Source organism: Puma concolor, chromosome D3, assembly GCF_028749965.1.
Source record: "Puma concolor isolate L17-30 chromosome D3, mPumCon1.1.hap2, whole genome shotgun sequence".
NCBI classification, from domain to species: Eukaryota; Metazoa; Chordata; class Mammalia; order Carnivora; family Felidae; genus Puma; species Puma concolor.
In genome coordinates, this window is record NC_141678.1 from 21519741 (window position 1) to 21540135 (window position 20395).

General features: G+C 41.4%; 1 protein-coding gene across 8 annotated transcripts in view; it reads left to right on the top strand.

Moving 5' to 3' along the window:
- The first annotated feature begins 214 nt into the window (after window positions 1–214).
- PRR14L (proline rich 14 like) overlaps window positions 215–20395 on the top strand; it is a 59741-nt gene continuing 39560 nt past the window's right edge. For 2 of the 8 annotated variants that reach the window (XR_015242349.1, XM_086682012.1), the window contains exons 1-3: window positions 216–370; window positions 2074–2196; window positions 8378–8903. Coding sequence is in view for 4 of the 8 variants with exons in the window: in XM_086682012.1 (XP_086538138.1) it covers window positions 8430–8903 (474 nt within the window). In the remaining 4 variants the exon portion in view is untranslated. The other 6 variants (XM_086682013.1, XM_025933499.2, XM_086682015.1 and 3 more) reach the window with 6 other exon arrangements.

The window sequence follows — 20395 nt, forward strand, 5'->3', positions numbered from 1 at the left end:
GCTCCGTAGGAGCCTGGAAAAAGGTGCGTTTCCCCTTTAAGAATCGCGGCCGTAGGGGCGGGGCAGAGGGCTGCTGTGGCCAGGCCCAGGCTGGAGGCCTGACGCGAGAAGAGCCGCCCCTAGGATTGCGCGCGCGCCGCGCGTGGGCGGGACTTGAGTGAGCCCGCATGGCTGGCTCGGGCCCCGGATGAGGAAGTGCGGGGTGGGGGGGCGAGGAGGAAGAAGACCATAGAGACGAAGAGACGGCGGTGGCTGGAGTGGCCCCGGGCTCTCTCTGCTCGGTAGGCTCAGGTAGCTTTGGCGGCGACCGGGCTGCAGCTGCAAAGGCCGGGCTGGCGGGGCGAGCGCGGGCCGCGGAGCAGGCCTCAGGGTAAGAGGCCGGGGGCGGGAAGGCTTCGGGCGTAGCCGCCCCGCCCCACACCACCCTGAGGGGACCCTCCGCCGGGTGTTGCAGGCTGAGGGGGAGCCCGGGCCCCCCTCCCTCTTGGGGCGCCGGAGGGAACGGAGGCTGCTCTGCGGGCGGCGGAACGACCCGGGGAGAGGGAGGAGACCAGGCCCCGCGTCGCGAGGGGGAAACGGCTTCTCCGAGTCATGGCTCCGACGGGGGAAAGATACTCCTCTTCAACCTCGATACGGCGGGGGACCCCCAACTTCTCGAGGAGGGCGACGCCCCTTGTCGTGGGCGTACGCTCTTCCCCAGCTCCTGTGCGTTTGTCAGCGGTGCGAGACCCGCTCCTGGGGTGCGAGAGGGCGATTCTAAACTTATTTTAATAAGGAGGGGTAGTACGTAACCCCGAACAAGACCTTTCCCTCGATTTGGTCAGCGCTCCCCAGGTGAAGAAGGAGACTCAAGTTGCCTAAAAGTGTTAGAGGGAGGGGGGTCTTCCTTTCCTGTAAAAGAGAGACTTACCTTCCTTCTTTTATTTTTCACCTCTACCCCTAGATATAAAGATGAAGACCCTGAATTTATTTATGGTATTAGAAATCAGTCTTTCTCCCCTCCCCCAGTAATGTCCACAAGACTCTTCCCTGAAGTCTCTTGGTGTGCAATGAGCTTTCCCTTGCACAGTTAAGAGCATGGCGTCTGGAATGTGGTAGTTGTTAGTCTGTCTCCCACTTCCCATCCTTGTTACCTTGGCTAATTGCTTAACCTTTCGGAGTCTCAGTTAGCCTATCTCTAATTTGGGTCCTCTTTGTAAAGCATTGTCTTGAAGGCTAAGGGAGAATTTGTATAAGGGCTTAGTACATAGTAAGCTTTTGGTAAATTGTTGCTATTTACTCTTACTAAAGAAAACTAGTATCTTTTATAGAGACCCAGATTTTTCCATGCATGCCTCCTCCCGTTCCCACCCCCACATCACAGGTGTTAACTCATCCTTTCTCACTGGAAAGGAGACTTTTCCCCACCCTGGGGTGGAGAAAGAGGCACTTCTCCCTTTAAATCCTTCCATGCTCCCCAAATTAACAAAGAGGGTCTCAGAATAATCAGGAGAAAAGACTTTTTGGAAACAGGTCTGTACTGAAAGAAGGAGAGAGAATTGATACCAAAGCCAGCCTTCCCTTTGTCCACAGAAGCTATCACTTCTTCCTGACTGGTTAGCGATGTCGTCTCCCACTCCCCCTACCTGCTGTAGTGATTAAAAGGCTTCCTGCTATATGCACACCTCCCCCTCCTCAAAGAGGGAGCGTCCAACTTCTTTTCTCTTGCTCTCCCAAGAAAAATAAGACTCTCTACCTTTGAGAGGAGGACTCTTTCCTGCAGTGTATTTAGAATGGCACAGATGGTTTCCTTCTCCTCTTCCTTTGAAAAAGAAATGAAAATTTTTTATGCAGAAAGTCTTTGTCAGAAATCAGGAGCATTTTCGCTGTTTCACTCCCCATGTGGAGACAGAGGGATCCTTTTTGTGCATGCTAATAAAGGAAGGAAAAAGGAAACAGTGCTTGATGCTTTTGAGATTTCCTGCACACTCCATGTTGTAGAGCTGGGCCCTGTTTAGTATATAGACTTCCCTACCCCACTTTCTGTTTGTCTAGAGATCTCGTTAAAAGATTCTTCTTTCTCTGTCCCTCAAGAAGAGGCCCCTTCTCCGAATGCCCTCATGGAGGCATTGGCTACAGTGTCCGAATCTTGGAAAAGAAAGCCCCTTTCTCAAGGTGAAAGGAGTGTTGTGAACTTCTGAGGGACTGATCGATATTGTGAGTATTGTCCCTTGACACGAGTGTGGCAGCGCCCAGTGTTACTAACTGTTCTTCATTTTGAGCAGCCCTTTTACATTGGAATTAAAGGGAGGGGAGACCTTCAGACTCGGGATTATTGGGCACACGGTTTTCTGTTCTGTTGTTTTCTTTGTTTGATTCTTTTTTCTACGTTTCACTTATTGCTGTAAACTTTGTGCTCCCAGAACTTTTGTATTAGGGAGTGTTTGAACTACTAAAGTGGAAGGGCCACTTTGTCAGGTTTTTAGTGTTATGAAATGTATTCTAACGAGATTGAGAGCCGCGGGGTTAATTTTTCACTGGTAGTTTCTTTTTTTTCATGTTTTTGTTGTTTGGTGGGATAGGAATTAACACTACTGCTGCCACTAAAGAAGAAAAAGTGTTCCATCTTTTTGTGTGTGTAAAGTGTTTTTAAATTACCTCTTATGCCCTGAGTACGTGCAGTGGGGCTTAGTCAGAACTCTACCACCATTGTTGGTATCTGTAGATCTGTGAAACAGAAAAGTTATTTAGACTCATGGGATTTTTATGGGCTGCAGGACCCTTTGAGGTTATTTTGTTTGACTTGTTCATTTTACGTGTGAAAAACAAGCCCAGGAGAGTTAAGTGATACATTCAAGGTTGTGCAGCTAGCAGGATAGAGACCCAGGTCTCCCAATTTGGAGACCAACAACTAGACTGCTTCCCGGCTTCACTATTGCATTTGACATTGAAAGGTTTTGAGAGGATTGTTCTCAATTCAAAAACAAAAGAATTTCTAATTTTATTAGGATAACGTTACTGCATACTCCTTATAATTATTGGTCTTTTTTCAGGGATAAATCCATTCCTTAAACAATCGAATTCTCATTTGTGTCACAGTAAAGATGACAAGCCCGTAGCAGCTGGCATGAGTTGTTTGTGAATCTGTGGTTTGTTTTTTGCTTCTGCCTCAAACTAGATAATTACCTAGTGTCCTCACCCAGTAGGTTGGTTATAAGTTGTTAGTAAGGATTAAGCTATAAATCCCTGCCTTCATTTTACAAGTCTGTGTTACTCAGTGTTTCCTCTTACTTCAAGTTTACTTAACACTTTAATGTGAAAACTTTTATAGTTGAGGCAGAGAGCTGACGTTTGGAAAGATAAAGGGATAATACATTTACCAGTTATTTTTTATTCCTATTTGGATCTTGGGAAATAATGTTTAAAATTTAAAAAAAATTTTTTTAATGTTTATATTTATTTAGTTAGTTTTTGAGAGAGTGGGAGAGACAGAGCATGAGCAGGGGAGGGGCAGAGAAAGCGGGAGACAAAGAATCTGAAGCAGGCTCCAGGTTCTGAGCTGTCAGCATAGAGCCCCACTAAGGGCTTGAACCCAGGAACGGTGAGCTCATGACCTGGACCGAAATCGGACGCTTAACTGACTGAGCCACCTAGGCACCCCTAAAAATTTTTTTTAACTTACCGTTAAAAAAAAAAAGTACATTTAAGTCAGTTTGATCTCGTCACCCAGGGTAATACTGTTAACATTTGGATTATATTCTTTCAGTTTTCCTATGTGCATATTTTATCAAAATAAGAGAATTCTAATGTTTAGTTTGATAAACTGTCCCAGGCAACTTTCTGTGTAGAGTTAATTTTCTACGCCATCATTTTTAATTGTTTCAATGTATTTAGAAATTTAATTTTAAAAAACATGAATGTCTTCTTAAAATATGTCCTTCTGTTTCTGCAGTCTTGTGACATTACCAGTATTTTGATAAATGGCTAGAATGAGAGTTTGATGATGCAAGCTAGTGAGCTGAGAATAATTTTAATCTGCTACTCTAGGCTTGCATCAAAATATTACTTCAACTTTGAGAGTTCCAGCCAAGGCACTCACCTCTTCTGGGTGTCTCAACTGCAGATACTGCTCAGAAACTCAAGGACCCAGGATGGGCCTAGGAGAAAAAGAAAGAAAGTCTGTAAATGCCTGTAAAACAGCCAATGTGCTTAGTTGTTTTACAGGTTGAAAATTTTTAGAATAATATCTCTACCAAACAGAAGTTTCAAGTGATGATGGCATTGTGGTGTTTGGCTTTTGTAAATTGGAAGGTTTTTTGGAGGGGGGTGGGGGGGAACCAAAGCTTTAAAATTCTGTTTTGGCCAAAGCCAGTTTACAGTATAGATGCATGCATAGGAAACATAATAGCATTGTTTTCCTTGAAGAATATCTTGGAGCATTCTGTGTGATTATCAATATTGCCTCTTCATGATACACTGTGTTTATTAGTAAGTGTGTATTTGTGCGTCTTTAATTAGGACCATGGGTATGGAAAGGAGTGGTTATTTGTTGGAGACACTGCAGGAGTGGAGTCTGTGGGCTCCAAGTGCTAATTGAACAAAAGTGGAAGGTCAGATATAGTTGTGTCTGGTGGTTCAAGTGTGAGCTCTAGGATAGTGGGGGTGTTATTACTGAGAAAGGCAACAGTGTAAAAAATAAGCATGTAAGTTTACTGAGAACATTTTATTCATCTTTGTTTCTCGTAGCTGTTTGTGTGTAGTAAGACTCGATTATTCACTGGGTTGAATGGGTTCTATCTTGGACATGTTAAGTTTGGGAGGGTTGCCATCCCTTTTTTTTTTTTTTTAATTCTTTTAAAATGTTTATTTTTAAGAGAGAGAGAGAGCATGAGCAGGGGAGGAGCAGAAAGAGAGGGAGACACAGAATCTGAAGCAGGCTCCAGGCCCTGTCAGCACAGAGCCTTATGCAGGGCTCGAACTCACAAACTGAAATCATGAGCCAAAGTTGGACATTTAACCCACTGAGCCACTCTGGTACCCCTAGAGGGGTGCCATCCTTATAAATGAAACATAGGTTAGGAATTTGAGAGATGATGGGGTTGGGGACAGGTATTTTTATTTATTTTTTGTTTAAATTAGCTTTTAGATGTAATTTGCATATCATACAATTCACTAACTTAAATTGTACAGTTTAGTGGTTTTTAGCATAGTCACAGAGGTGTGTAACTATCACTACAATCAATTTCAGAATATTTTTATTGCCCCTGAAAGAAATTTTATTAGCAGTCACTCCCAGTTTTTCCAACTCTCACTAAGCAATTTACTTTCCAACTCCATAGATTTGCCTACTTTGGACATTTCATATATATGGGATCTTGTAATATACTTTGTGGCTGGATTCTTTTACTTATCATAATGTTTTCAAGGTTCATCCATGTTGTATCACAAATCAGTACTTCCATTTCTTTTTATGGCCGAGTAATACCGAGGTGTACAGATTTACCACATTTTGTTTATCCATTCATCAGTTGATGGACGTGAAAGCTATTTCCACTTTTTGGCTATTGTGAATAGTGCTGCTGTGAACATTTGTGTGCTAGTTTTTGTGTGGACTTTTTTTTGCATGTATACCTAGGAGTGGAATTGTTGGGTCATGTGGTCACCTATACTTAAAGTGACAGTTTTGAGTCATCGGCATAGCAGAAGGGCTGCAAGAAAAGGTGAGGTCATCAAAAAAGTGAAGCCTGGAATGGGAGGCATGTCAAGGATTAAACTTTTGAGAACACTCACACCTCAGTGGCAGGCAAGGGCAAGGAGCTCTTGAGCACATGGTAGCAGAGAGATCTATGGAGCTGATCTCCACCAACAAACCTGCTCTTTTACAGTATCCTTTCCTACACTTATTCTTCCAGTCTGTATGTGTTGTGACAGTCAAAACCCGGAGTGTTTGTTGTTGGGAAAGAGAAACTGAACCAAATGAAAACTGAACACCTCCTCTCTTTTTTTAGCATCAAATAGCAATTCTGCTTTAGCTGTTAACCCCCAATACATACACCAGAATCTAAAGTGCCCCTAGAGGGGTGCCTGGGTGACTCAGTCGGTTGAACATCCGACTTTGGCTCAGGTCATGATCTCGTGGTCTGTGAGTTCGAGCCCTGCGTCAGGCTCTATGCTGACAGCTCAGAGCCTGGAGCCTGCTTTGGATTCTGTGACTCCCTCTCTGCCCCTCCCCTGCTCATGCTCTGGTCTCTCTCTGTCTCTCAAAAAAAAAAAAAAAGTAAATGTTGAAAAAAAAAATTTTTTAAGTGCCCCTAGAAATATCCAGGAGCTAGAAGAGAAAGGGGAAGGTTGGAGGTCCAAAAATGATTTGTTTTTGTCAGTACCATTTATGAAAGAGTCTCATTTGATTCTCACCATACTCTGGACACAACTGTTTATCTCTCTTTGCTGCCTTTTTGGATTCAAGTTTTTTCATCAGCCCTCCTGTGTTATCTAAACTTGATGGACCAGCAGTCTGATTTCCTGTAATTTCTAGTATTTAAATTAGTAGTATAATGTTGTCTACTTTGATTTGTGGAGAGGATTCCTTCAAAACATTAAGGACACCCAGTGCATGAAAGTGTAGGAATGTAAGTAAACTATCGAACATAGATTGGAAAACCAGGAAAGACAAAATGGTCCAAAATGGAAGGACCTATCATCTGCCCTACCTAAGCCCCCAGCTTCAGTCTTCATAGCACACGGGTCAGTGGGCAGGAGGGACCTTCTGTGCAAGGAGGGAGGGTTATATATACCTAGGAATATTCAAGGACCACCAGGTAGGTGCTTCTTGACCTGGAGGCAGAGCAAGTGCCTTTTGTGTAAGCGACATGTGTGGGCTCCCCTGGAAAATCAGGACAGGAATAGAGACAGGGTAAGGAAACTGAGTTGTAAAGATTTACATGGTGTATAGGAGAGTTCCTCCTGCTCAGAAATCTGAATGTGGTCCGTAGAGAGAAGGTGAGACAGTTCGATATTCAAAACAGTCTGGTAGCCTGCAGTGAGTTTTGCTTGTATGTAATATGTGTATTTTGGGAAAAGATGGATGTTAGAAAGTGGTAGGAGTAGAAATCTGTTGTCTTTCTGAAATATCATTTCTTATGGGCCTTTTAGCCAAAGGGATTTGCCACCAATACCTCAGATAAATCCTTGTTCTGAGCTCTTGCTAGAAATTTCTCACCTTTTGTTAGGATTAAGGAGAGCATCAAAAATGAGAGCATGTGGTATCTTACTTGGTTAACCAGTTTCCACCTTGGTTGGGTCAAAGTGGGTTTTGTTGTGGAAACTGCACACATTTGGTAAACTAAAATGGAAAAGTTACTAGCCAGGAAACCCTGGTTCCAAGTGTACTGTTCCTTAGCTGTGTGTGTGTGTGTGTGTGTGTGTGTGTGTGTGTGTGTGTGTGTGTCTGCATGCATGTGTGTGTGTACACCTGCATGCACATGTGTGTCGACAACTTTAATGATGTACTACACAAATATACATATTTTAGCAAATAACCCATGTTTCGACTACCCAGTGCAAGAAGTGAAACATTCCCAACACCATGGAAGTCCCTTGAGCATCCCCCACTTTCCTCAGATAATCCTGTAATATTTTAGGCAGGTCACTTTTACCTTATAAGTGTGGTGTTAGGCTCTGTAACAGGATGGTGATAGCTGCTCGACTTTGCTCACAGGGTTGGGAGAATCTAAGTGGTGTTTGTGAAAGCACATGGAAAATCTCAAGATGCTGAATAAAAGTCAGGATTCTTCTAAAGAGCTGGTTTAGTGGTATCTTGTGCCAGTCTGGGTAGATCAGCTCAAGTTTGGTAAGCAGTAAAGGAATGGAATTCTGTTGTCTCCATATCTTCTTTCATACACAATTCTTTTGAGGAAAAGTCAGTATACCAAATTGCTCAGAATCCTGCAGTATATATTCATTCAGCAAATATTTACTGAGTACCTTCTGTGTGCCAAGCACCTCTTCCAGGCAGTGGGGATATAGCAATGAACAAAACAGGCAAGGTTCATACCCTGAAAACAAGTAGAAGATCGTCTTTATCTTCTTTACATGAGGTCTGTCCTTGGATGCTTAGACATGTCTTATTCTCATCTACATTCACTGGCCCTCCAGATTTACACTGAGAATTGTTTATAAGGCAGTATTTGAATTGAGGCTAGGTAGATGTCTATTAAAGATTTAAGGCATTTATTTTTCTACTAATTCACAGCCTTTAAGGAGGATGTTTTGGTGTCAGATGTCGCCAGCATTTGAGGTAGAATTTTTTTTGTCCTTATTTTAGCCAGTTTTAGCTGAAACAACTTTCTTCTACCCTGCAAGGTTTTAAACTTTTATCCCTTCCTTTGATTTGTGTCAGGGTGAACCGTTTGATGTAAAAGACTTGACTCCATAATCTTCCATCTGCCCTAATGCTGTCATCCGGAGTAGAGACTCAGCCAGTTCCACTTGATTCCTCCATGTCTGCCGTGGTACAGGAATTATACTCTGAACTCCCAGTGAGTGTCTCCAAAGAGCTTCATGCTGACCCTGAGCCAAGTGTGATTCCAGATGTAAAACCCGCAGCCTCAAGCTCTCTTATAAGTCAGAGTAGGGCAGTGCCCTTGGAGCTGCAGAGGACTTGTGCAGAAAGTTGTTGTGAAGAAACTTCTGGCACCTTGGATCATGGGGGTGAGCCTGGGCGGTGTGGGCTGGTGGACACCACAGCAGGAGGTTCTGTGGCTTCTGGGATCTTGGATAGGGAAGAGAAAACCAAGAGCATGGAGCTAAAGGTCTTCAGAAATCAAGGGGACCAGGCGGAAATTATAAGAGACCCCTGTGAGGGAGCAAAGGAAGACCCACATCAACATTCCACAGCTGCTGAAGAAAAGATCAGCCCAAGTCAGGTAAGACATGACATCTAAATTCAGAAGAGTTGAGTTTTAATGACAGCTTTCCAGAATAATACTTCACATAATAAAGGACAGATGCTGACAGGTAGCTTATGATTTGTTCTGGAAACACTTCCAAAATGTTGATTTTGATGTTAACTTTCTTTTGATAATTTTTAAAAACATTTGTGTCACAGCAGACACTTGAAGAGAGGAGGAAGTGCTTACCTAAAGAAAAAATGTCACTTCTCTGAAGCAGCCATCATATGTGGAATGTTGAGTCTCTGTGATAGTCATGTGATATTTCTGCATTTGATTTTAAGAAATGATGGATACTCATTCCTTAAGTTTTGGTCGTATCATGAATAGGGTGGAGTGACATGTCACAGAGAGATCTCTGAGGGAGTCTGCTTCATAGGATGGATACCCTAGAGGAATCTCCGTATTTCAGGAGCTGGTGCTTAGCTTTGCAGGTCTAGAAACTTGACTTTTGTTTTTTGGTATATTAGAGGTGATGGTCTCCAAAGGACTGACCCATGTCAATCTACTTCATGAGAGACTAAAGTATAAATCACAAAGTCAGTTGTTTAATTCACAGTGAAAAGGGGAATCATTACTTGGTAGGAATGGTCACACTGGCTGGTCAGTATGTCTTCTCCCTGTAGGCAAGATCAGATTTCTTTCTGTAAGTGTGAAATTAGAGTAATAGGGGTTAGGTAGGTAAGACTAATGATTAGCAAGCTGTGATAGTCTGAGGAACCCAGGTTCCTGTAAGACTATACCTGTCAAGTACACTAGAAAGTTTACTTTCTCCTCTGGATGGTGCCTTAGACCAGGGTTCAGACAACTTTTTTTCTGTACGGGGCCGTATAGTAAATATTTTAGACTTTGCAGGTCATAAGGTCTCTGTCAAAACTACTCAACTCTGCCCTTGTGGCATGAAAGCAGACATAGACAATATAAAAATGAATGAGTATCTGTATTTCAGTAAACCTTTTTTATGAGCACAGAATCTGGCCCATGGGCTGTAGTTTGCCAGCCCTTGCTGTAGACCCACAAGTAAATTCATATTCTTTGGGTTTTCTGGGCTAGGCTCCATTTCCCACCTTATAAATACGTCATTTCTTTACACAGGTTACAGAGCAATTGATTGTTGTTAGTAGGCTTCATATATTGACCAAAGTTAGGAACAGATTAATCTTTTCAGGTAGCAATAATTAAGTACATCGGATTTTATGCTATGATGTCCTAACCTTAAAAATAGAAGTGAGGTAACAGATTGAGGATTTAAAAGTTTCTTGATCTGGTGGGCTCAGTCTAACAAGGTAAAAATTTTTTGTAATTTACTGAAAATTTCATGTAATATTTGGTGTAAAATAAAAATATGTATACACATGTGCCTTCCAATCTAAGAAAATTACTGTCCTTTCTCCTTCCAAGCTCCACCAGAGATAAATACAATTTTGATTTACATAAACCAAAATGAAACTTAATAGATATAAATGTAAGATTTTCTACTTTGTTCCAAAAAGTGAGCTTCACAAGTGGGGGGAAAAAGCAGAAGTGTCTTTGGAGAAACAAAAGACCTTTAGGTTTTAGCTAGTTCATTACAATTGACTTTGTGGAATGGCCATCCAGAAAAGCCAGTTTGCTCTTAATTTAGCACATTAACAGAAATGTGTTACCTGGACTTAAGAGGTAGCAGTTGTATGCTGTTGTGTGCTAGCTAGCCTGTAGCTAGAGTATCATACTTAGAGTCCCCTCTCCTCCCAGCACTCAGATGATCTCAAGATGCCTCTGGGGTTAGGGAGGCCAGAGGGGAAGGAAGGAATTATCAGGATTGGCATCACTGGCTGAAGTGGGGTCCTATCTCCTCATCCCCATGCTGAGCCTGGTGTCATAGGTCTCATGTGTAGAAGGAGTATAGAAAACCAGGAATGCATTCCTGATCAAGAATTCACACTAATGACAAAACCTGAAAATACAACATTGGAAGCCAGTTGCTTGGGTATGTCCTATGAAAAAAGAATCAAGAGAAGCCTTCAAGAATTTGGAGAACTGTTGGGGCGCCTGGGTGGCCCAGTTGGTTAAGCATCCAACTTCGGCTCAGGTCATGATCTTGCGGTTTGTGGGTTTGAGCGCCATGTTGGGCTCTGTGCTGACAGCTTAGAGCCTGGAGCCTGCTTCAGATTCTGTGTCTCCCTCTCTCTCTGCTCCTCTCCTGCTCGCTCTCTCTCTCTCTCTCTCTCTCTCACACACAAAAATAAACATTAAAAAAAAAATTTTTTTTTTAAAGAAAGTCTGAATGAATGCTGTGGACCTCTCAGGAAAGCAGACTACTGTTTGAGAAAGTTTGCAGAGACCAGACATCCTTGGACCTCAAGAATTCTTGGTAGATTGGCAAAACACCACAAACAGAACACAACTGGTGAATTGGGAGAACATATTTGCAACATGTATCACAGATAAAGGGCTTATCTAATATATAAAGAACTCCTTTTTCCTTTTTAAGATTTTTTTATTCTTTTTTTAAAATTCATTTATTTATTTTGAGAGAGAGCACAAGTGGGGAAGGGGAAGGAGCGGGGGTGGTGGTAGAGAGTCCCAAGCAGGCTCTGCACCACCAACACAGTCTAGTGTGGGGCAAACCCACAAACCGCGAGATCATGACCTGAGCCGAAGTCAGATGCATACCCGAGTAAGCCACCCAGGTGCCTCTTAAGATTAAAAAAAAATTTTTTTAATGTTTATTTATATTTGAGAGAGAGAGAGAGCGCGCGTGTGCTCATGCGAGCAGGGGAGGGGCAGAGAGAGAGGGAGACAATCTGAAGCAGGCTCCAGACTCTGAGCTGTCAGCACAGAGCCCGACATGGGGCTCGAACTCACAAGCTCTGAGATCATGATCATGACCTGAGCCAAAGTCGACGCTTAAATGACTGAGCCACTCAGGCGCCCCAAGATTTTATTTTTAATTAATCTCTACACCCACGTGGGATTCAAACTTAGAACCCCAAGATCAAGAGTCCTGTACTTTGCTCACTGAGCCAGCTAGGTACCCTACTAATGTATAAAGAACTTGGTAGATTGAGGAATGGAAAACCCAATAGAAAAATGAAGGAAAGACTTGAATAGATGATTCATTGTGTGTGTGCATGCATGTATGTGTTCTGAAACACATGAAGAGTTGGTCAACCTCACTTATAATTAGAGAAATGCAAATTTAAGCAATCAAAATACCACTTTTTACCTATCAGAGAAGATGAAAAATTGTGGAAACATATCTGGTTGGCAAGGTTGTGAGGGAATAGTGTTCTCACATATTTGCTGGTGGGAATGCATACTGATTACAACCTTTCAGAAGAGGAATTTGGCTGCACCTAACCAGAATGTATATGCTCTGACCTGTTGACCCAGCACTCTTATTTCTAGGAATCTACCCTAAATATACACCTCCAAAACTGCAGAAATATATATACCAAAAGTTATTTTTTACAGTATTGTTTATTACTGCAAAATGTTTGAAGCAACTTAAATGTCCACATAGAGGAGAGATGTTGAATAAACTGTAGCATGTGTATTTTATGTCCATATATGCAGTACATGCACCTGTGATAAGGAGTTGAGGAGGATCTCCATGTACTGATATGGAGTGCTTTCCAGGTGTGTCAGGGCTCCCCAAAACCACCTTCAGGTTTGGTGATTCTCTGGAACTTGCAGGACTCAGCACATGGTCATATTTGTAGCTAAGATTAATTGCAACAAAAGGATATAAAGCGATCAGCAAAGGGGAAGCATGGCGCAAAGTCCAGAAGATACCAGGCGCTAGTTTCCAAGAATCCTCTCCCAGTGTAGTCATATACACACAGCCTCCTCCAGGAACAAATTGTAACAACACATGTGAAATGTGGTCTACCATGGAAGCTTGTTAGAGCCCAGGGTTTTTACTGGAGGCTGGTCACATGGGCATCCTCCCCTGGCACAAACCAAAATTCCAGACTTACAGAAGGAAAGCAGGTGTTTCAACATAAACCCCATTGTTGTATGGGTGCTCTGAGCCACTCTTATCATTAAGGAATGTTGGAAACTCTCCCAAAATCTAAGTTCCCAGATGAGCCAAGGCCACCCTTGCAAGCAGGCCTTTCTAAGGATAACAGCACTGCTCTGTTAATTCTTTTCTGCAAAGTAGGATATACTGTTAAGTAAAAAAAAAGCAGAGGGCAAGTAAATATCTATTGTATCCTCCCTGCCATTCAAGAAAGAAGGTGAGATAAGTATACAAGTATCTGCTCATTTGTATAAAACACACGTACACCCAGGAAGGATAAACCAGAAACGAATGGGTTTACTTACCTATAGGAAGCCATTGGGAGCAGGGGAGAAAGAGTGGGAATGAGATAGAAGGAACAGGAGGAAGTAGACTTCCCTGAGTACATCTTTTTGTAGAGTTCTGAGGCCATACTTGAAAAATAACTAATTAGAGAGCCAGGATGGGAGGGGAACCCAAAATTGAATAAAAACCCTGGCAAATGACTCTTAACTATATTACAAATGAATAATGAAACTACACTGAGGGAGGAAGGGGATGAAGAAATAAAGTAACCCAAGTATCTTTGGGAAATAATGTTTTGACTATACCTTCCTAAGTGTAAATCCAAAAAAACGCAAAACATTTTAATAAAATTATTTTTCACAGGTGTGTGGCCTAGCAATTCCTAAACTGCATGTGTGTTCTAGGATTGAGTGAATGAGTAAATACTGTGAATGAGAGTCAGGCTTCTCACTAACAGAACAGAACTACAGATAGGGGGATGAGGGCTAGAATGAACCCTGGGTGGTATGGAACTAGAATTGGAATTAGCAGTATGAACTTATGGTTTTTAATATACACAGGTAGTTAACAGAAATACTCTATGTGTATGGGTATTTGAGGTGGGGTCTAGAAGCAGCAACACATAGCAGTGAGCACACCTAGCATTCAGTTCTTGGTTTCTAAATAAGATCTTCCAATTAAAGGAACCAAGACTTTTTGGAGAAATGTTTTGGGGGCTGGCCCAGGAAAAAATACAAGATGATCCTGGAACAGTTTGTGGTGAATTGCTCAGAAAATTATGGAGACATATCAAAAGGACTCAAAAGGAGCCAACTTGAAAGGACTCCCAGTGGCTAAGATTGGGACAATTTGAGCTTAAATAATGGTAGTAATGAATTATAACCTATAGAATAAAACGTATCGTGAACCCATGCTGATATGAAATAAATAACTTGAAAAAAGAAAGCTCTTGAAGAATTCCAATTAATAAATGTAAAAGGAATTGTGGAAATAAATTGCCATTTGGCAGTCATCATGGTAATAATCATCTCAGGCAAGAATCCTCAGTGCATGTTAAAACTAGTGGTTAAGGGGCAGCTGGGTGGCTCAGTTGTTTAAGCATCTGACTTGGTGTCAGCTAAGGTCATGATCTCGTGAGATCGAGCCCTGAGTCAGACTCTGTGATGACAGTATGGAGACTGCTTGGGATTCTCTCTCTCCCTCTCTGCTTGCACTATCTGTATCTCTCTCAAAATAAATAAACATTAAAAAACAAAAACAAAAACTAGTGGCTAAAAGTGTAGATGAGAAACACATATTTACACTGTCTCCAAATATCTCCCCCATAAGATTACAGAGTAACAGATTCATTACAAGGTATACAAAGAGGAAAATAGTAACTCCACAGTGGGGAAACCTGGCAGACCCACTTGAACCAAATGATGGAAGTTCACCTCCACAGCAATGAGACACTCCATTCAAAGCCATGTGCCTCCTGGGAGGGTGCACCAAGAACCAGCATCACTTCTGTGAGATTCCTGCCCCCAGAATGCATAATCAGAATCTAATCCTGAAGAAACATCAAACCTGAATCAAGGGACTTTCATTTCAAAAGTGTCAAAGTCACAAAAGATGAATACTTGAGGAACTATCTCTCCATTTAAGGGAGAACATAAGGAGACATGACAACTAACACATGGACTAACTAAGACATGGGAGCCTGGATCGGATCCAGGTCCTGAAAAAGGACTTAAGGAAGCCATTAAGATTTGAATAAATTCTAGAGTTAATAGTATTATATTAATTTTTGGCCTTAATAACTATACTGTGGTTATATGTAAGATGTTAACACTAAGGAAAGCTGGATAAAGATGACAGGAAATTTTTTGAACCATATTTGCAAACTTTTGTACATCAAACATCTCTAAATTGTTTAAAAAACTTTTAAAGTTTCAAAATATAATGGTAAAAAAAAAACCCTCTTGGTTGAGGGAGACAAAATTTAAGTCCATTGGAAAGGTACATTTTATTTTAACATCTAGACTAGTCTAGATCAGCCTAGAAATGGATTAGGTTGTGCAGGAAAGTCATGTTTATGAAGAGGCTGAGTGACTGTCAGAAATATAGCAGAGGAGATTCTAGTTTAGACAAGCAACCTCAGAACTGTTCTTTTCCCATCCCAAGATTCTGTGATTTTTCTTTGATTTGCCTTTAGCAACATTCCAGGCAGGCCTGCTTTGCTTCTGTGTCTCCCTTTCTCTCTCTGCCCCTCCTCCAATTGTGCTCTCTCTTTCTCTCTCAAAAATATTTATTTCCTAAAGTTTTCATGGATCCTTCTTTCAATATCAAGTGAAATAACCACTATAGTTTATAACACGTTATTAACTGCATAAAGTAAGAAATGTGATTTCTTTCTCAAAAATATTTTTTATTCCTTCAGCTGTTCCTCATGTCAAACCAGCAGGGGGCCCACAGTTGGGCACTGACTCGGGTTTGGGAAAGAGTACTCAAAGATTACAACTTACCCACTCCTCTCTGTTCCCTATGGACCAAAATCTGTCACAACGGAAAAGGTAGTGACTTCAACAGAGCCCGACTCCAGCAATAAGAACTTGGCTGTAATTTTGAAAGACAGCCACCTGGGGCGCCTGGGTGGCGCAGTCGGTTAAGCGTCCGACTTCAGCCAGGTCACGATCTCGCGGTCCGTGAGTTCGAGCCCCGCTTCAGGCTCTGGGCTGATGGCTCGGAGCCTGGAGCCTGTTTCCGATTCTGTGTCTCCCTCTCTCTCTGCCCCTCCCCCGTTCATGCTCTGTCTCTCTCTGTCCCAAAAATAAATAAACGTTGAAAAAAAAAAATTAAAAAAAAAAAAAAAGAAAGACAGCCACCTAGGCTTCTAGGGCATTCGTTGTATGAATCAAATGAATTTGACTAAGTTCAGTCAGCTTGGTGAATTTCCCAGTTCAAGGAGGACTACATTGGTTTTTAGGAATAAAAGCGCTTTTTCTACATCGTGGTTTCTGATGAACTATAATATTAAATATCCATTCACTTGTCTAATGTCTTTAATATATTTTTTAAGTTTATTTGAGAGAGGGAGAGTGAGCACACAAGTTGGCAGAAGGGCAGAGAGAGAGGGGGACAGAGAATACAGAGCAGGCTTTGTGCTGACAGCAGAGAGGCTGATGCAGGGCTCGAACTCCTGAACCGTGAGATCATGACCTGAGCTGAAGTCAGACATTTAACCAACTGAGCCACCCAGGCACCCTTCATCTAATCTCTTAAACTCATCATTGTGGCACCTGGGTGGCTCAGTCGGTTGAGCTTCTGACTTCAGCTCAGGTCATGATTTCATGGTTCGTGAGTTTGAGCCCTGCATCAATCAGGCTCTCTGCTGTCAGAGCAGAGCCTGCTTTGTTTGGATCTTCGTTCCTATTTCTCTCTGCTCCTCCCCTGCTCACCCTCTCTCTCTCAAAAATAAATAAACTTAAAAAAAAAAATCGTTTTTTGTTGTTAAAAGAAAAATCAACAAAATATGTGTTATTTTATGAAGCAACTTATTTTAATGTTTAAGCAATTTTTAAAAATATTTTTGAGAGTTTTTAAAAATATTTTTGAGAAAGAAATCACATTTCTTACTTTATGCAGTTAATAACGTGTTATAAACTATAGTGGTTATTTCACTTGATATTGAAAGAAGGATCCATGAAAACTTTAGGAAATAAATATTTTTGAGAGAGAAAGAGAGAGCACAATTGGAGGAGGGGCAGAGAGAGAAAGGGAGACACAGAAGCAAAGCAGGCTCCAGGCTCTGAGCTGTTAGCACAGAGCCTGATGCGGGGCTCGAACTCACAAACCATGAGATCATGACCTGAGCTGAAGTCAGATGTTTAACTGACTGAGCCACACAGGCACCCTGGAAAATTCCTTTTTTAAGCTCTGTAAAGATGTTTTAAAATTACTGTTCCACAGCTGTTCCTTTCTAAATATGCAAGGGTAGGAAAGGGAAAGATCTATCTAGAGATATAAAAGTTTCTTTTATTTTCAGAGCGTTCTTCAGTATGAACTTAATCATGGCTGTTTCCACAAATGCCAGGTGGTAGGAAGTATCTCCTTTGCTCTATACTGTTGCCCCCATCATTGCACAGTTCAGTGTATGGGCAGTCCCATCTGAAGATGGGGCAGTCACTGCCCTTCCTTATTCATCTGCTTCTGCCTCCAGCTCAGGAAGCTCAAGTTTAGAGAAGCTCAGCAGAGTTCGGTTACAAGCAGGGCTCACAGCTCAGAGATAAATCAGGCCCTGAGGAGCTTGTAACTACCCTGTTTAGAAAAGCTGAAGAGTCTGATGTATATTTGTTTTCTTCCTTTAGACATTTGTGTTTCTTACACTAAGTAAACGAGTCTTACAGGAATGAATCAGAGAATTGCATCTTTTCTAGGACATAAAACTTTTAATGGGAAATAAGATTACAGATGAATAGTAAGAATGGTTTTTCAAGACCTTTCTAAAATCTGCCAAAACTTGGAAGTAGCAGAAGTTGGTTTTGATTCCAAGCAGTGGGTAGAAGGATGACCTGTTGGATGTGCAAGGCAGAGAATTTGTTTGCTGGCAGTTTGGAAAATGACTTTGTACTGTCCTGTGGCATTTCTTATTTTATACAGTTAATAACGTGTTATAAACTATAGTGGTTATTTCACTTGATGTTGAAAGAAGGATCCATGTAAACTTTCATCTTGGAAGTTGATTCATTCAAAATAGATTTTGCAGAATTTAGGTGGAAGAGAAAATGTTTAGGACTCTACATCTAGAAATCCTGAAAGTTCAAATATTTAGCAGGTAAAATATTATAGGAAAAAAATTGATAAATTTCTACAAGTGTTTATTATATTATTAGCTGACCTTGAGGGCACGGGGGAGTCACAGGATCATTATGTCCACTGCTTGCAGGTGGGCTGCTCTGTTCCTCTTATCCACACTTGAGGCCCAGACTTGGTAGAGTTCCCACCTAATATGGAGATCACCCACCACTGTGTTGGTGGTGGTTAGGAGGCGTCTCTCACTTCTGACCTCAGCTTCACACTCTGTTTTCTTTGTCAACCTAGTCAATCTCTGATCATATTTGAGACTTTATAGGGTCTCCAACCATCTGAGGGTTCTTAACTCAGAATTTTTTAAAAGAAGTCAGCAAGGCAGAGGAAAAAGGAAATTACCTACTCTTAGCTTCCGCTTCTCTCCTTCCCTATTATAAGTTGTAACTAACCAAGAAGAAAGGGACATGGCTGAAGCAGTTGGCTTGGCACTCCACCAGGGTATTTTGGGTCCTCCAGCTAAGAACCTTAGAGCAGCAGGTGGAGCAAAACTAAAATCCCAGCAGCCGCTCCAGGAGCTGGATTAGCTGATAGGGTTAGTTGTACAAACTCATCACAGTTCAATCTGAGGGAACTGTATGGAACCTGTACATTGCTGACCTGAGCTCAGCTCTCACTTTGCAGAGGTCCTTTTAGGCCCAGAAAAGCTTAGTCACTCCACATGACATATACTAGGATCTATTGGTGATAGTCCTATTTGGCTTTTCCCACAGAAAGGGATAACAAGTGTCTAAGGTCTAAACAGATGATCAGTGCTTCTGTTCTTGGAGCATCCAGTCCTGACGGGATGTCTTACTAGGTGTTATATGGCCCCCATTTATTCTTAAAGCCACCTTTGCTTGTACTTAGTACTATATAGCTAGTCTGTAGGAGTCCTGAAGTTGGAACAGAGCCTTATCTGATTCCTCATCCCGTAATATTTTACTCCAGCACTCTGTCTTTTCCATAAGGTATTAGCCTGAAAAAATATTCTAAATACATCTAATGTCACACCAAAACATTCAGCCTGAGAACTGGAAGAGCCAGGAGAAGTGTCATTTTGGAAAAAGGATCAAATATAACTACAAATAAAGATATTTCCTTAACCTCTTATTGTGAAATAATTTGAGACTTACAGAAAAGTTGCAGATAATACACAGAATTCCCATATACCCTTCATGCAGATTCCTCACATGTTAACATTTTACCACATTTGCTTTTTTTATTCTGAGTACTTTGATAGCATAGTTGCAGATATGATGCCTAAATACTTCACTGTGTATTTCCTTAGCAAACAAAGACATTCTGTTATGTGACCACAGTATGGTGATCAAAATCAAGCAGTTAACACTGATCCAAGTACTTTTATTTAATCTACAAACCATATTCAGATTTGACCAATTGTTGCACTGATATAGCAAAAGAAAAGAAAATGGTTTTTTTGGTCTAGGAAAAATCCTTAGAACTTGTTACATTCAATTGTCATGTCTCAAATCTCCTATAATATGTAACAGTTTTTCAACCTAACCTTGACACTTTTGAAGAGTACGGGCCATTTATTTTGTAGAATTTCCCTTAATTTAGGCTTGTGTGGTGTTTCCTCATGATTAGATTCTGATTTTGCATTTTGGCAGCAGGATTCCCACAGAAGTGATGCTGGTTCTTCTTGGTATATCCTCTCAGGAGGCACATGGCTTTGGGGTGCTTCATTCCTGGGTAGATGAAGTCCATCACTTTGTTCAAGTGGGGTCTGCCAGGTTTCTCCACTGTGAATTTACTATTTTCCCCAATGGAAACTATCTTGTGGGGAGATTAACTATCTTGTGGGGAGATATTTTGAAACTGTGTAAATATTTGTTTCTCATTCAAACTTTTAGCCACTAGTTTTAACAGCCATTGATGATTCTTGGTTGAGGTAATTATTACTATGATGGTCGCCCAGTGGTGATTTTCTAATTCCATCATTCCTTCTGTGGTAAGTAATTGCTTTCCGTTCTCTTTTACAAATAAGTTGGGTCTGACATCATGCTAGAACTCATACTTCTTTGTCAAACATGGTAGTGTTACCATAAGTTATCTGGGAGATACTTGTTTTTAAGTTCATGCTTTGCAAAAGTATTCCACACTAAGGAAATGAAAGAATAGTCCAGCTTCACATTATAATAGTCTATGCTCTCAGTTGCAATGATAATGTTTTATTTCTTCCTGTATCTACCTGTGCTTACCATTGCTTTTATCTTTCCTCTCAGTCCTGGGTTCTGTTTCCACCATGGAACTTTGCTCAGGCTCCAAATGGCTTTTGCTTGCTTTGGGTTGGTTTGAAGTGCTGTAAAAATGATGAGAAGTTGGGGCG